The sequence below is a fragment of the Sus scrofa genome, chromosome 6, assembly GCF_000003025.6.
Source record: "Sus scrofa isolate TJ Tabasco breed Duroc chromosome 6, Sscrofa11.1, whole genome shotgun sequence".
Lineage (NCBI taxonomy): Eukaryota > Metazoa > Chordata > Mammalia > Artiodactyla > Suidae > Sus > Sus scrofa.
In genome coordinates this window covers 54700436-54717781 of record NC_010448.4, presented here as the reverse complement: position 1 = coordinate 54717781, position 17346 = coordinate 54700436, and the positions used below count along the sequence as shown (strand labels likewise).

At 55.5% G+C, this 17346-nt stretch overlaps 2 protein-coding genes across 2 annotated transcripts; one reads left to right on the top strand and one right to left on the bottom strand.

The window, feature by feature from the left end:
• BCL2L12 (BCL2 like 12) lies at positions 2655 to 11329 on the bottom strand. The gene is given in 10 exon segments (XM_013998657.2): positions 2655 to 3877; positions 6488 to 6775; positions 7857 to 7948; positions 8037 to 8123; positions 9299 to 9441; positions 9659 to 9773; positions 10462 to 10513; positions 10515 to 10703; positions 10891 to 10925; positions 11200 to 11329. Coding segments are annotated over 10 exon segments (1182 nt in total). The 3' UTR covers positions 2655 to 3826.
• On the top strand, positions 11703 to 16049 carry IRF3 (interferon regulatory factor 3). Its single transcript, NM_213770.1, is given in 8 exon segments — positions 11703 to 11867; positions 12575 to 12746; positions 12832 to 12902; positions 13543 to 13729; positions 13830 to 13894; positions 13897 to 14209; positions 15325 to 15440; positions 15882 to 16049. Coding segments are annotated over 8 exon segments (1257 nt in total).

Sequence of the window (17346 nt, the reverse complement as noted above, 5' to 3'; positions counted from 1 at the left end):
ACACCTAGCAGTTGTCCAGTCCTTTTCATGGCTGAGGAGTAGTCCATTGAATCCATGGGTTACATTTTCCTCTTGATGGGTATGTGGGTATGTGGGTGGTTTCCAGGATAGGGCTGTTAGGAATAGAGTGGCTGTGAACCATCATGACCAAGGCTTTCTCTGGATCTATGTTTTCCCTTTTCCTGGGTAAACTGAGAACACAGCTGGGTCATATGCTAGGTGTATCTTTCTAAGAAACTGCCAAAGTTCCCCTCTGTATTGTAGCATGTTGCATTCCCATCCGTGACCCATGAACGTTCTGTGGGCTCCACATCCCCTCCAGCACTTCAAAAAATCAACCTGTAATTTTAAGAGTCTTGTAGGTATAAACCGATTAGCTCATTTGCATTGCCCTCATCACCACGGCTGTTTAGCCTCCTTTCACCTGCCTTACTGGCCATCTGTGTATCTTCTGCCAGGGTCTACTCAAGTCTTTGGTGTATTTTTAACAAGCAGTGCTGTTTTCCCTTTTCTTTTCTTTTCTTTTTTTTTTTTTTCGGCCACAGCCAAGGTATAGAGAAGTTTCCAAGCCACAGCAGTTACACCAGCCATAGCAGTGACAACACAGGATATTTAATCACTAAGCCACCAGGGAACTATTTTTTTCTAATATCCAACCGTTTTAAGCCAATCAATTACTTTTGCATTGTGTTGCTAAGAACGAGATATTATAATAAATTCTCAATGTCAGGTTTTGGGTTTTTTTTGGAGGGGGGGCACACCTGCAGCATATGGAGGTTCCCAGGCTAGGGGTTGAATCAGAGCTGTAGCCGCCGGCCTACACCACAGCTCACAGCAATGCTGGATCCTTAACTCTCTGAGCGAGGCCAGAGATGGCACCTGAGTCTTCATGGATACTAGTCACATTTGTTACTGCTGAACCACAATAGGAATTCCCTCAAGGTAAGTTGTTGTAAAGGAGATGGCACTGGGGAGAGATAAAGGGGCAGAGTATAGAGGGAAGAGGTCTGAGTTGGAGGTAAAACCAGGGGAGTTGTCAGGGTCAAATTTTGCATTTTCAAAAAAGGCAGCCACACGGGACAACAGAGCAATGGACCACGGCAAGTCTCAACTGAGATGTGTTATGGCTATTAAACCCACACCAGATTCTGAAAACTTCTTATTAAAAAGGAGTCTGTAATATTTTAATATTTTATACTGATCACGTTAAAATGATTCTGTTTTGGATAAATGGGGGAAAAAACGTGTTATAATGAATTCACCTGTTACTTTTCACTTGGCTTTTTTTTTTTTTTTTTTTGGCCCTGGCATGAGGCATATTGCTGTGGGATCTCAGTTCCCAGACCAGGGTTTGAACCCGGGCCGCAGCGGTGAAAGCACCAAATCCTTACCACTAGACCACCAGAGAACTCCCACTTTTTAGTTTGCTTTAATGAGGCTATTCATGCATTCTAAATAATGCATATGGCTCATCTTCTATTTCTGTTGGCCAGTGATGCTAATAGGCTACGGAATGGTCAAGATTACTGGGGGGTTGGAGTTGGTGTGACCAGAAGTCTAGTTAGAAGACTTGGGTTATGTTTCCACTGCAGTGCAGTGGATTAAGGATCCAGCAGTTTGGGAGTTCCCGTTGTGGCTCAGTGGTTAACGAACCCAACTGGCATCCACGAGGATGCAGATTTGACCCCTGGCCTTGTTCAGTGGGTTAAGGATCCAGCGTTGCGGTGAACTGTGGTATAGGTCACACACGTGGCTTGGATCCCACGTTGCTGTGGTTGTGGCATAGGTGGCAGCTGTAGCTCTGATTTGACCCCTAGCCTGGGAACCTCCATATGCTGCAGGTGTGGCCCTAGAAAAAGCAAAAAAAATAAAATAAATAAAGATAGTTTAAAAAAAAAAGCTTTATTTCCATATACACTTGATTCTTACTATTTGTGCTAGTTACAATAGTTACACTCTATAAAGTTGCTGCAAAGTTTATCGATTCATTGGTGAACACCAAGCCATTGCTGCTGAGGGAGATACAGGGTCAGGTCACCATGAGCGTCTTATCACAGCACTTTTGTCGATCCATTAAAATATAATCTGGGAGTTCCTGTCGTGACTCAGTGGCTTAAAGAAGCCGACATAGTGTCTGTGAAGACGCAGATTCAATCCCTGGCCCCACTCAGTGGGTTAGGGATCTGGCGGTTGCCATAAGCTATGGTGTAGGTCAAAGATGTGGCTCGGATCCAGTGTTGCTGAGGCTGTAGTGTAGGTTGGCAGCTGCAATTCCACTGCACCCCTAGCCTGGGAACCTCCATATGCCGTACATGCAGCCTCACAAAAAAAAAAAAAAAAAAAAAAAAAAAAATCTGGGGAGTTCCCCTTGTGGCACAGTGGAAACGAATCCAACTAGTATCCATGAGGATGTGAGTTCAATCCCTGGCCTTGCTAAGTGGGTTAAGGATCCGGGATTGGTGTGAGCCGTGGTGTGGGTCCCAGATGCAACTCGGATCCCGCGTGGCTGTGGCTGTGGTGCAGGCCGGCAGCTGTAGCTCTGATGAGACTCCTCGCCTGGGAACCTCCATATGCCGCAGGTGAGGCCCTAAAAAACAACAAACAAAAAACCACCACCACCACCACAAAAAAAAAAACCAGACAACAACAAAAACTGGTTCTCTGTGTGTTTTCAGCTTAAAGACACGTTCTTTTAACATCGAGTTGGTCCACTGACAATGACTACATAGCCAACAGCACTATAACAAAAATCATCCACAACAAAGCTGATCTAATTGAGGTGCACCCCAGCTTTCCAGAATTTAGGAACCCAACCCAGCACTTCAGCGCTATGAGCAGGACCCTTGGATCCCGCGAAATCACCACCAAAAGCGCAGAAACAGGGTAAAAAATAATGTGGCCCTAAGTAGATCGCGGAAAGGATTTTCACTTGCGGCCGTGCAAGCTGAACCCAGAAGGCAGTGTGGTCTCACCCGGCCTGAGCTGAAAGGGGCCCCCGGGCAGGTGGGCGCCTCTGCTGCTCTGAGCCTGCGCAGGCCCGTCAACAACCCGCGAAGGCGCGCGCCTCTTCCTCCCGCGACTGCAAGTTCACCGCCAAGAGGCGGCGAACTGGAAAATGCAGAATCCGAACTGGAAAATGCAGAATCCGCGTAGCATGAAGCGTGACTGCACTCCTGCACGTTTCCTTTTCTGCATTTACAAAACGGCCCTCTGGGAAGCAGGGGATCATCCTCGAACGGTGACAGATCGCTGGCGGACAGGGAGACGTGGAGAGACCAGCACAAAAGACGCCGAAAGCGCAGGGCAAAGAGAACAACGAGAGGAGGGTGGGGTTCTGGATGCCCCGGGAAGGCAGATCAGAGCATTTCTCCTGGAAACAGCTGGGAAGAGTCCAGGACTCTCAACACAGGATTAGCTAGAAAAAGCCACTCATGCAATAGGGGGAAACATGTAATTAGCTGCAACCATACTCACAGGTATCCTCCAAACAGCGGTATGTTTTCAGGTGACAGGTGCTCCTGGGTGCTCCAAATAGATATTTCTAGAAAGAAGGAACTGGCTCTTTTCTCAATTTATACACCAGAGAGCTCTCTGAACCAAATCTCCTCTACTTAGAAGTCTAGATCTTGAGTGAAAAGACAAACAAATACTTGAAAAAGTCTTTAATATGAAAGTGTTTTAAACAGTTTTTTGTTTTTGGGTTTTTTTTTTTTGGCAAAAACAGAGAGGGCAGCCGCCACCCCACAGCCCTGAGTGGAACAGGGAGACTTGGGAAAAGAACGCAGAGACCTGAGGTCCGATCTCGGAACAGCTTCTGAGGCAGAATTCAGTCCAGGGGTAAGTTCAAGTCCACAGGTGAAACTGCCAGGATGCCCTCCTGGAGGGGAAAAGTGGCAGAGCCCTGTGAGCAGAGGCATCCACACCAGCCGAGTGAGAGCAGAGACAGCGAAGGCAAGGGACCAGAGAGAGGGAGGAGGACAAAGAGACCCAGAGAGAGGTGACAGGGATGGAGACTCCGAAAAAGGACCGGGGATCAAGTGGAGGATGGGAACAGAGTCCTGGGGTGGGGGTGGGGGGACAGAGCCCCATAGGGGGGTGTACAGAGACTCAGAGAAGGGGAATAAACAGAGTCCAGGGTTTTTTTGGGTGTTTTTGTTGTTGTTGTTGTTGTTTTGCTTTATAGGGCTGCACTTGCAGCATATGGAGGTTCCCAGGCTAGGGGTCCAATTGGAGCTTACAGCACAGCCACGCAACACCAGATCTGAGCTGTGTCTTCGACTACACCACAGCTCACGACAACGTCAGATCCTTAACCCACTGAGCGAGGCCAGGGATCAAACTCACGTCCTCATGGATGTTAGGTTCATTAACCATTGAGCCACGACAGGAACTCCAGAGTCCTGGGGGTTTAGTGATCCAGAGCCCTGGCTTTGTGTCAAAGAGGGTGCACCAAATAATTATTTCTAGCAATATTCCAAGCCCCCACCCTGCAAGAGGGATTTTCCCCCTCAGTCTCTATGAGACCCGTTTAATAACTGAAAACCACAAGGTTTTGTGGGGTTTGAATGGGATCATTCCACTAAAGGCCTTGGCTCAGGACCTGGCCAAGCTGACCTGTTACCATTCCTTAAACATGAAAATGGTGTTACAAATAAATCAGCTTCTGCTGGGAGCTCTGGACACTAATATCCACTGTGCGGTCATCATCTTGCTTTGAGGTCTTACAGGCTGCTCTCCCTTAGCTGGACCCACCTCCTATCATCTCGGACTCTTCCCCAAACCTGCTCCCTACCTGCCCTTCCACTCTGCTCTTCCTGGTCTCAGGGGACCGCAGATGCCGCCCTGCAGTTGCTCAGGCCAGCATCTTTGGCATCATCCTTGACTCCCGTCTTCCATTCAATCTCCACATCCACTCCATGTGCAAAATCTATCAGGTTTGCCTCGAGAATTCTCCACTCCGGAGTTCCCGTCGTGGCGCAGTGGTTAACAAATCCGACTAGGAACCATGAGGTTGCGGTTCGGTCCTTGCCCTTGCTCAGTGGGTTAACGATCCGGCGTTGCCGTGAGCTGTGGTGTAGGTTGCAGACGCGGCTCGGATCCCGCGTTGCTGCGGCTCTGGCGTAGGCCGGTGGCTACAGCTCCGATTCGACCCCTAGCCTGGGAACCTCCATATGCCGCGGGAGCGGCCCAAGAAATAGCAACAACAACAAAAGACAAAAGACAAAAAAAAACAGAGAGAGAATTCTCCACTCCTCCTATTCTGGTCTGATCCACCCTCAGGTCTTCTTCGGACCAAGGCAGTCCTCCTCCCAGCTCCCTACTTCCGCCCTGGCCGCTGACAGTAGTCCCCCATGCGGCCACCAGAGGGCGCCGGTGACCACCCGAGTAGCTAGCTTCCTTCCTCTGCTCAGTGCCCTCCTGGGACTCCCGGTTCGAAGTCCAAGGTCCTTCCGTGACCACAAGACCTTGAAGCCTAGCGCGATCTGGCGTCCCTCCTGCTTTCATCTCCCACCCACTCCCCCTCACTCCCCCTGCTCCAGCCCTACTGGCCGCCTCTCTGCTCCTCAAAGACACCTGGCCAGCTCCTGCCAGTCTGTGAAAGCAATGCTTACATTCTGAAAGCCTGGCAATGAGGAGACAGGTAAGTGAGATTGAGCGGGGGGCGGGGCACGGGACGACGACGACTGGTGTTCAGGGAGACAGGGGGCCGTTGCCAAGCTCACACAGGAGCCCAATCCAGCTCTGAGCCTAGCACTGGATTTAAAGCAGTGAGCAAGCAAGGATAAGTAAGACTCCCTAGACTTCCGAAATTGATGTGGCAGGGGTGGGAAAAGACAACAAATACAAGGAAATAAGTAAAACAAGTCAATTCTTCTCTCTGTTAGAAGGTGCCTGTTGGAAGGTGCGGAGTGCTCCGGAGGAAGGAAGCCAGTGAAAAGGGAAGGAGGGTGGGTGGGAGGGCGTGGAGGCGGCTTCGATTTTAAATGGGAATCAGGGAAGGTCTCCCTGGGGGTGATACCTGGGCAGAGGAGCAGGGGAAGTGAGGCGGGGGGGACACTAGGGCAAGGGCATTCTGGCAGGCGGCACTGCACAGGCAGACAGTCACCAGATAATCACACAAACAAATGCCAAGTACTTACAAGGATGATCCCATTTTAATCCCCACAATAGCCCTTTGAGATAGGTACTCTATATCTCCCTATTTTTAACAGAAGAGGAAACTTGTTTCCAACTCAAAACGGTCAATGTAAACCAGCGTGGTTTAAGCTGGCCATAGCATCTGCAGTGCCTGGTGTACAGTAGTAGGTGCTCGATAAACACACAATGGATGAATGGTGGAGCCAGAACAAATGCGACTTCTGAAAGGAAGCCTAAGAGCCACCCCGCCCCACCCCCCAACACACACACACACACACACACACACACACACACACACACACACACACAATTAAGTAAAGAGAAGCCCAGAGGGGCTTTGGTGGCTCACCCAGCCCCCATGGGCCTGGATCCAGGGTGCGAAGCTGTGCACATGCTCTACACTGAGTCCAGCCAGGGTGCCCCCCAGCCCGGCCACGCGCCGGGTCAGCTCCATAGCCAGGGCCAGGCGGGCCAGGGGCTCCGGGGAAGGCGGCGGGGGCCCAGGGCACGGCATCGAGGGGCGTGCTTGGCTTGGGCCAGGGCTGCCCTCCCGGTTTGAGAAGAGCTCCACTAGGCGGCTGAAGGAGCCGGCAGAGAGGCGGGCCAATTTGCGCTGCAAGGCAGGGTCTGAGGCCAGCTGTGGGGCGGGGAGGGAAAGAGGCAGGGTCCGTCTCAGCCACACTCTCGTAGCCAGCCAATAGGAAGCTGGGAGGCGTGGCTTCAAGCGCGTTCTAGCTACGACTGCCACTCTAAGCCACGCCCCTATCCATCACAAAAGCCAATCGCAAACGGGACTAGGATCTCGGCCAAACGGCTCCCAGAGAGATGGCCTAGAACCAAAGAAGCCACGCCCCTGCTAAGACCTCAATAGCCAATCAGAGCCAAGCCCTACATTAGCTGTGTTCCAGCATGCTCTACCCTAGTCTCACTCCTCTGGGTTTACCGGAGAGCACCGGAGGCCAGGATAGTGCCTACAGTAACCCTGCCTTCCTCCAAACAATGAATATTATAGGACCATACGCTGTGCCCAAGCTCCTTACCCAATCGGATTCCAGGATAGGGTCACAAGCCACACTCCCTCCGCGGCAGTCCATTTTCCCCATATTCTAAGCCATGCGCCTAAACTAATACAGTCAATCAGGGCTTCAGATTTTAAACAGCCAGCTTTAAACTTTCTCTTACTCCCTTGACTGGTCCCATCTTTCCTAGAACGTTTCTGATGGCCACACCCCCTGCCTTTAGGCCGCGCCCCTCTAACCATCAATGAAGCCACTAATTTTTTTTTTGTCTTTTTTGACTTTTCTGGGGCCGCTCCTGCAGCATATGGAGGTTCCCAGGCTAGGGGTCGAATTGGAGCTGTAGCCACCAGCCTACGCCACAGCCACAGCAACTCGGGATCCGAGCCGAATCTGCGACCCAGACCACAGCTCGTGGTAACGCCGGATCCTTAACCCACTAAGCAAGGCCAGGGATCGAACCCGCAACCTCATGGTTCCTAGTCGGATTCGTTAACAGCTGCGCCACGACGGGAACTCCGAAGCCACTAATTTTAATATACCCAAGCCCAGGCTTATCTGTCAATCAACCCTTCCCAGAAGCCTTATTCCACCCTCTCCCCACCTGACCATCCAATGAGAATGCAGATTCTGCTTCAGTTCCCCTGCAAACCAAGCCACAATCCCTATCCTAAGGAAGGGAGAGAACAGACTGCTCATCACCTTCTGGTTTATGACTTCTGCCTCCTCCTCCAGCAAGGCCACCAGCTTCCGCAGCAGGGCTTCCTTTTCTGTGGGTGGGTGACCCTGTAATTCTGAAGGGTGGAGGAGATTTTGGCGGGGGTGCAGAATCCTGACGACCCTTCTACCGTCATCCTTCTCCAGAGCCCCTCTGCACCTCACCTGGGCTAGGTGGGGATCTCAGTTGCTCTTGGACCAGCTGTTCCAGCCTCTGGGCCACCAGGGCGTAGAAGTCTGGAGTAGCTGGGCCTAGGATGAGAAGAGCCAGCGATGGGTCAGGCATCTCTGGATACTCTCCTCCCAACCACATTGCCAGGAAGCCATGATTTCCATTTCAGAATGGGGTAAACCGAGGCCCCGCGAGCAAACCTGGTAAAAGACCCTCTACTTTCCCCCCAGACGGACTTAGGTTAGAGCTGAACTGGACCTTGAAGATTATCCCACCCAAGGAAGGCACACACAGGGCACCCCAGCTATTACCACTCTGTCCCGTGCCCGTTTCAGGCAACAACTGGTCACAGACCTCCTCTCTCCAGCTGTGAAGTCCTCTTCAAGTGAGCACTCCCACTGGCCATTACCAGTCTCTCCAGGCTCACATAGGAGGAAACCTACAGTTCATTCTTAATCATGCCCAATACCCACCTCTCCCTTCCTACTTTGATGTTGGAGCAAAAGATTCATGCAACCAAAAGCAGCCAGGGAATTATGGCTGAAAATCAGGTCTCCTGCCTCTCTACTGGGGGCCCTGGTGGCTACAGAAGCCCTAAGGGCAGGGAAGCACATATGGGAAGAGAGATTAACAAAGAGAAAGGGACCAAAAGCCCTCCTGATGTCAGCTCACAGAAGTGACAGAGAGCAATCTAATTGGGGGTCGGGGGTGAGGGTAGGTGCTGGAGATCCCCCAAAGCTACCCCCTTAGCTGAGTGATTTGGGGGGGGAGGGGCACACCCACAGCACATTGAAGTTCCCGAGCCAGGGATCAAATCCAAACCACAGCTGTGGCAATGCAGGATCCCGAACCCACTGTGCCAGGCTGGGGATTGAACCACGTCGCCCTAGAGACAATGCCAGATCCTTAACCCACTGCACCACAGTAGGACTCCCTGGCTGATTTTTTTTCTTTTTGGGGCCGCACCCACAGCATATGGAGGGTCCCGGGCTAGGGGTCGAATCGGAGCTATAACTGCTGGCGTATTCCAAGCCGCATTTGCGACCTACACCACAGCTCACGACAATGCGGGATTCTTAAACCACTGAGTGAGGCCAGGGATCAAACCCGCATCCTCATGGATCCTAGTCTGGTTGGTTAACCACTAGGTCACTCCTGGGCTGAGTGATCTTAAACTAGTTCCTCACCCTCTCTATGCTTTAAGAATCAAAGTTCCTGGTCCTGTCAGTTCTTGGGTGACTGAGGGAGAGCTTACCAGGCTCTGAACCATAGCAGGGCCGGAGGGGCAGGGAGCAAGGCCGAGGGGACTCAGGGGGAACTGCTCCTCGCCCCAGGGAGCAGGGAAGACATCTTCGAAGGCGGCTCAGGAAATCTGTCTGCTCCTCCTGGGCAGGGCTCCTGGGGAAAGGGACCGCGGAGTGTGACTCAAGGCCCTCGGCAAGCAGTCCTTTTGTCCTCTCACTGAGGGCATTTCCCTGCAACCCGCAGGACAAGGAGGAGAGCCAGATATAAAGGGAGGGGAGGCGGGGAGAGAAAGACTGAGTCCGGGGACCAGAGTTCGAGAGGAGCCCACCCCCAATGCAGTTTCCTCAGGGAGGAGGGCAACACCTCTTACCTGGGTGGGGACAGAATGGGCGAGCCGGCAGCCTCATCCCGCCTAAGGAAGGCAGCTAGGACCTTCAGAGTGTCCTCCCGGAGCGCCAGCTCTTCAGAGCCTGCCATGGAGGCACCTATAAGAGAAGGAGCTGGGGATGGACTCCAGGGTTCAGCAAGAACTGCCGGCTGGGGGCCCAAATTGCTAGTCCCGGAATGAGAAGTGTGGTGCCGTCAGGATTCATGCGTGCCCAAGGGAGGAAGGGGCTGAGAGTCTGGATTCCCAGGTTCCTTACAGAAGTTGGGGTCTGGGGGCCCAGACACTTGAGTTCTCAGAAGGAGGAGAGGGATGAGGGCAAAGACATCCTGATCCTGGGAGAGGAGAAAGCTGGGGATTTGGATTTGGGGTCCAAGGGAGGAGGGGACTGGGGGCCTGGACTCTTGGTTTTCGGAGTAGGGGGCTGGGGGTCTGAACTCTTGAGTCTAAGAGAGAAGGAGACTGGGGCCTCAGATCCCTGAGTCCCCGAAGGAGAAGGAGGCTTGGGGCTCTGACTTCTCCATTCTGAAAGTATATGCCAAGCTATTCAAGTCCGTAGAGGATCAGGAACTACGATTCCCAGCAGACTTCGTAGCAAACATTCCCCTCCGTCCGTTACTTGTTCGCCGCGCAGCCTGCTGGGAGGTGTAGTTCCACTCTGACTCGGGCTGGAATTTGGGGGAGCCGGGACACGCAGATGTCGGGGAAGCGTGACTGGGCTACCTGCTCCTAGATCCCGGCCCCCTTTTCTTCCCTGCTCACCTAGCTCTCCCTCACCTCCCGCTCACCTGGTCCCGGGCCCCGCCGCCGCCGCCTCCTCCACTGAACTTGTATAAACTTTCCTTAGGGCGACTTTCCCGCGCCTGCGCAATGACTGTACCGGCTAGGAGCCGGCCCAAACGTGGAAGGGGCGGGGCGATGAGGCCCGCCTAATTTGCATAGAACGCTCCCAGCATGCCCGTGGTCGGAAGACCTAAAAAGGGCATGATGGGCGGGGGAGTTTTCCCGGCTCACTGTACCGCCTCTCTGGCTGTCGAGTCGATAATCCTAACGACGTTAAAGTCGTTTTTATTTCAAGAAATCAACAGAAAACAAGTCCCACCTCTAAAACTCAGCTGACGAGAAGTGGGGTGTGCGGCGGCGAGTTCGAGAGCTACGGGGCTTCAAACGCAGGAGTGGGTTTTCTGGGTTTCTGGGTTCCTGGGTTCCCGGCGCACCTCCTCCCGGCACTCTACGCGCCTCGACCCACTACCTAGGTAACGCGGAAAAGCGGGGGAGTTGGTGGCGTCCAGTAGTGAAGAATGGGACGGAGGAAGGATGCGTCTGCCTTGACAGTGGGGAAGGGGGTTTGTGTACGCTGGGGAAAGTGAAGCGAGAAGGAAAGGAAGTGAAGCAATGGCTGGCTGTAAAACAAAACTTAGAAAAGTAGTTGGTAGGAGAGAAGAGGAGGTGTCCACACTGGGGTATCTAGGGGAGAGAAGGACTCTGTGAATGAGAAGCGATCCACTCTGGGAAGTGGGGCGTGCCGCGGAGGAGGGAGGCCGTCTGTTTGGGAGGAACTGTGGTTGGTCGGTCTATGAGTGAGGGGTTCTGGGGAGCGGGGGGAGCTACACTGGAGTTGAGTGTGGGAGGTAGAGGTCTGCGAGTCCCTAGCATGTGCACGGCAGTAACGGGAGGGAGGCGTCTACCCTGGAGATAAGAGTACCTGCACTGTGTGATGTGGGGGAGGGAAGGGCTTTCAGTGGAGTGGGGAAGGTCTACACTGGCGGAATTGAGGAAGGTAGAATTGAGGGAGGTAGAGGTATGTAGATAAAAGAAGCTGGGGAAAGGAGAGGGGTTTTGGAGGGACTCCTCTCTGAATTAGGGAGCCTCTCTGGAGGATGGGAGGTCTCCTGTCTGTACCCCAGGAGAATAGAGGTGAGGACCCTGCGCCGTGGCGCTTGAGAGGGAGGTCTGGGTTCGGAACCTTCCAACTGGGTGGGCCTGGGAGTCCGCCTATATCCAGGAACTGTCCCCGGCGCACAGGCCCATGGGAACTCAGAAGCCTCGGATCCTGCCCTGGCTGATATCTCAGCTGAACCAGGGGCAACTGGAGGGCGTGGCCTGGCTGGATGAGGGCCACACGCGCTTCCGCATCCCTTGGAAGCACGGCTTGCGGCAGGATGCCCAGCAGGAGGACTTCGGCATCTTCCAGGTGCGCGCGCGCCGGGCCCGGGGACTCCAAGGGGACGGGGCCGAGGGATGGGATCAGCTCGACCGCGCGGCCCACGCTTATTCTGGCAGGTGGGGGTGGATGGAGTTAGAACTGGGAGGGGCGAAGTTAGTACGACGCGCAGATGGGCGTCTGACAGCCGTGAGGATTGGAGCCGCCAGGTCCCAGGAATAGAACCGGGCAAGTGAAGGAAATGCATCCTGGGGTGGGAGGGGAGTGGTGGTGGTAGGGAACCCCCTGGGGTGGGGCTTTTGGTTGTAGAATTCTGGGGGCGGACCTTGGAATATTAGAGGCAAGACTCGACCCTGAAGCCGAGGTTGCCACGGAAGTAGGATATGCCGGTGGTGTTAAGCCTAATGACGAAGAGTGTCCTGGGGCAGCGCACTGGCAGTTAGACACCCATTAGGACCAGGAGGCTGGCTTAGAAAGCAAATGTTTTTGAAGGGTGGAGGTAAGGGGGATTTGGGGCACAGAGAATTCCAGAGCTTGGGGATGAGAACTAAGTTAGAACGTGCAAAGGGAATTGGCACAATATTGTAAATCAACTATGGTTTCAAAAACAAAAACAAAAACAAAACCTGCCAGGGGAGGGCAAGGTGGTGTTAGGACAAGAGGAGCCAAGGTTAGGACCCCTGGGGGCAAGATTTAAGTCATCCTCTTCACTATCTTGGTACCACTGGTCCCCCCAGGCCTGGGCCGAGGCCAGTGGTGCCTACACTCCTGGGAAGGATAAGCCCGACCTGCCCACCTGGAAGAGGAATTTCCGGTCTGCCCTGAACCGGAAAGAAGCATTGCGTTTAGCAGAGGACCACAGCAAGGACCCCCACGACCCACACAAGATCTATGAGTTTGTGACCTCAGGTGTGCTGAAGTGAGGCTTTGCTTGGAGGGATGGGATTTCGGGTGTCCCCAGAGCCCCTACTCCACTCACCACCTTTCTCGACAGGAGTTGGGGACTTTCCTGAGCCAGACACCTCTCTAGACCTCAGTGGCAGATACAGTACCTCTGATACCCACGTAAGAATGCGCCCCGACCGTCCTGCGCTCAGCCCCTGCCTCATGCATCCTCAGGGGCCTAGCGAGGCCACCATCACTCCAGGCTCCACTCTCTCCCTGCAGTCTGCCCCCTACCTGACCCATGGCTGACCCTGTCCCTCCCCTGCTCACAGGCCTCCCACTGGCCTCCCAGCATCCTCAGGAGAAAATGTGGAGCTTTCACCAGGCATTTAAGACCCTCACCCACTTTTCTAGGACTTCACAGCTTCCCTCCCTGCACAGGGTACCTCAGCCTCTTGGCAACCGAGACCCTCCCTACCCTTGATCTTGCTGACGTCTGTGCCAGGGCAGGTCCCTTCTGAAATCCTACCCAGGCTTCTCTGCCCGGGTCTTGCTCGCACTGACCCAGATCCTCGGGGTGGAATTAGCCGCTCCCCTCGGGCTACGGTAGTGCCCAGCCTGTGTACAAGCTGTGTATATTCCACCGCCTTGGCTGGTGGCTGGGTCTCCCTCAGACTAGAATCCCCTTAAGGGCAAAGCTCAGGTCTGTGTCCTCTTTGGAGGCACGGCTCCACACCGCTGAGCACAAGGCCTGGTCCCCGTGAAGTCTCCAGAAAAGGCCGTGGAAATACCTGGCCGCTTTTTTTTTTCCCCTCTCCAGGAAGACAGTCTGGATAAGTTACTAAGTGGCATGGACTTGGCCTCGGATGCAGGGCCCCCGAGCCTGACCCTGGCCCTCGAGCAGCCCCCTCAGCTCTCCCTGAGCCCCAGTGTAGACGCCCCCGCTTCTTGCCCCAACCTGGGAGTCCGTGAAAACCCACTGAAGCAGCTGCTGGCGAATGACGACGGTGAGTGCCCGCTGTGGGCTGGGCGGGGCTGGCACGGCCCGCGGCCCCTGACACTCCCTCCTCTCTCTCCGCTCATGTCCCTGCTGCCGCTGCTGCTCAGAGTGGGAGTTCCAGGTGACCGTCTTCTACCGGGGCTGCCAAGTCTTCCAGCAGACTGTCTGCAGCCCGGGGGCCTGCGGCTGGTGGGATCCGAGGCCGAGGACGGGACGCTGGCCGGGCAGCCAGTGAGACTGCCAGACCCCGCAGCCTCCCTGACGGACAGGGGTGTGGCGGACTACGTGCGCCGGGTGCTGAGCTGCCTGGGCGGGGGGCTGGCTCTGTGGAGGGCGGGGCAGTGGCTCTGGGCCCAGAGGCTGGGGCACTGCCACGTGTACTGGGCCATGGGCGAGGAACTCATCCCGGACAGCGGTCACAAGCCTGACGGTGAGGTCCCCAAGGACAGGGAAGGAGGCGTGTTCGACCTGGGGCCCTTCATCGAAGGTGAGTGCGGCGGCCTTGGCCCTGCCGTGGAAGCGGCAGGCTGCGGGGCTCCAGACCTCCGGGGTCAGGGGGTGGATCAAATTCAGAGCCTCTGCTCTGCTTGTGGTTGAGCCTGGGAAGGCAAGGACTGCTTGGAACCTGTAAAGTCTCTTCTCTCTCCTTACCTGCTGGGAGCTGGCAGGGGGCAGGGGGCCCAGTGCACAGCAGGTGCTCAGGCAGTTCGCTGCTTTCGTTGTTGTCGTCATCACCACCACCAGTTATGGTGGAGAGACAGACGCAGGAGAAAAACTCCTGCGGGGCTTTGTTATCCAACTAGAACTTTCTGCCATGATGGAAATGCACTGCATGCACTGCCCAGCGTGGCAGCCGCCAGCTGCAGAGTGGCTACTGAGGACGTAGATAAAGGGCATGCAAAGGAAGAAACGAGCTTTAAGTTTTAGTTAACTTTTTTTTTTTGCCATTTTAGAGCTGCACCTGAGACATATGGAGGTTCCCAGGCTAGGGGTCCAACTGGAGCTGTCACCACAGCCACAGCCACGCCAGATCCGAGCCACGTCTGCGACCTACACCACAGCTCACGGCAACGCCGGATCCATAACCCACTGAGCAGGGCCAGGGATGGAACTAGCGTCCTCAAGGATACTAGTTGGGTTCGTTGCCGCCAAGCCACAATGGTAACTCCCAGTTTTCGTTGATTTTAATTAGATACAATTAAAACTTAACTAGCCATCATGGCTCATGGTTATATATTGGACCAGCCTGAACTTGAGGGGTTCAAGAGCAGGAAGCACCAACCACATGTCCTCCAGACTCACTCAGCATCCTTGGGGGAGCAGGCTCCCCTTCTGGGCCTGTATCCCATCCAAATGCTGAGGCGGGGAGCGGGGGGACGGCAGCAAAGCAGCCCCTACAGCCCTACCCTGATGGAAGGGAGAGAGGGGGAACACTAAAGTTGGTGCCAGAACTGCAGGGACTTTTCCCAGGTCAACAGCCCCTGGTCATGGTGGCAGAGGTAGGTTGGGCTTTGAACCAGGGGAGAAGGTAAAGACGTTACTCGGTTTGGGGGAGCAGGTAGAGGGCCTTCTTCCATCCCTGACTAGTTCCTGGGCCCCCAGATCTGATTGCCTTCATCGAAGGAAGCAGACGCTCACCACGCTACACCCTCTGGTTCTGCATGGGGCAGTCGTGGCCTCAGGACGAGCCGTGGGTCAAGAGGCTGGTGATGGTCAAGGTACGGCAGCCCCTGGCTCCTGGAGTGGAGGGACGATCCCAAGGGGTGGGGGGTTGCTCCCAGGAACTTCAGCGCCCGGGGCCCCATAGAGAAACTGCGGCTGCCAGGAGTCTCTGCTGCTCCTTACCCTCGGGGGCCTCTGCGTGTCCCTGCCATGGCCTCACCCCGAGCCTCTTTGGAGCTCTCCCAGCCACACAGAAGGTGGCGGACCCCAAGTCCTGGCAGGCTCAGCTCCCAGGAGTCCTGACCACAAGCCGCTTGGGCCACGCTTGGGGGACCCCTCTGCAGCCTCAGCCCCGAGGACCTCACTGGCCTCCCCGGCTGTTAACATGGGGACAACCATTTCACTCCGAGCAGCCCTGGGCTTCGTGGTTCATCCTAGGGGACAGTGGGGGCGGCTGGTGCCGGCGTTTCCCCAACTCCTCCTCCCACACCCCACAGGTTGTCCCCATGTGTCTCCGGGCCCTGGTAGACATGGCGCGGGACGGGGGCGCCTCCTCCCTGGAGAACACGGTGGACCTGCACATTTCCAACAGCCACCCGCTCTCCCTCACCTCCGACCAGTACAAGGCCTGCCTCCGGGACCTGGTGGAGGACATGGATTTCTAGGCCGCTGGGAGGCCCGGGCCCTTGCCCTTCACCTCGACCAATAAACGGCTTCTTGCCACGGTCCTCACGGGCTGTCTGGTATTCAGTCGCTGGGCCGGCCCTGACGCACACGGGAGGTTACGCCTTCCTGAGGCCTCAGGTGACCCATCTGTGCAGCCACCCACGCCCCAGGGGCTCCCCGCGCGCGAGGGCCAGGCGCTGCGCGGGGCCAGCTGACGTGCCTTACCTCTGCCCGGGGACCTGGGGAGTGGACGGGTAGCCCCAGTTGTACAGACCAAGACACGGAGGCTTGGAGAGTGACGAAGGACACAAAGTAGGAAACAGGAGATAGGCCGGGATCCAGGTCTGACTCAGAGCCGCCGCTCTTTGAGGGCGGCCTGGGGGCGTCCTCTGGAACCCCCATCTTGCCTATAAACCGTTCAGGCCAACATCTGGTCCGTAGAGGGCCTTTTGCCTAAACGTCCTGTCTGTCAGGGACCTCGGGGCGCCTTCCAACTCCTGCCAGGTGACTTCAGACAAGTCCTTCTCTCTCTCTTTTTAATGGCCACACCCATGGCCTGTGGAAATTCCCAGGCCAGGGACTGAATCCGAGCCGCAGCTGCGCCCTACACTGCAGCACCAGATACGCTCACCCACAGTGTGGGGCTGGGGAGCGAACCCGCCCCTCTGCAGCAACCCAGGCCACTGCAGTCAGAGTCTCAACCCCCTGCACTACAGTGGGAACTCCAGCAAGTCCTCCTCTTTCTGGGGCTGTGGACTCCCCTCTGCATGGGCCTGCGAGGGGCAGCTATAAAGGAGCTCTGGGCCCGACCCCAACCAGAAACCCAGCCCCTCCCCACGGCGCCTGGGATCTGGGTAACGGGGAACAATGGAGGCCAGCATGGCCCTGACTCACCACGCGGCCCCGGCTGCTCCCACCCCACCTCAGGGAGTCAGATCATCCCAGCCTCATGCGACTGAGCAGTAAAGAGTCCAGCTTGGTGGAGGATAAAGATCCTGCTTCGGGGGGCAGTTCCATGGCAGACGGATGGCACCCGGGTGCCCAGAGTCAGGAAGACACTGATCAGGGAGGGCCCAGGGAGCCCTTCCCGCCACCATCGCCACTCTTACGGCAAAGGCTCACTATGAACCAGGTCGTTTCTAAGGGCTTCACCTGGGTCTGACTTAATCCTCAGGACACCCACCTCAGAGACAAGGAAACAAGCCTGGGGAGAGGCACGCCCTTTCCCAGGTCACAGTCTGCTCTCCCCGCACCACCCTCCCACTCGGGCCAAGTCTCCTCCCCAACCCCTTCCCA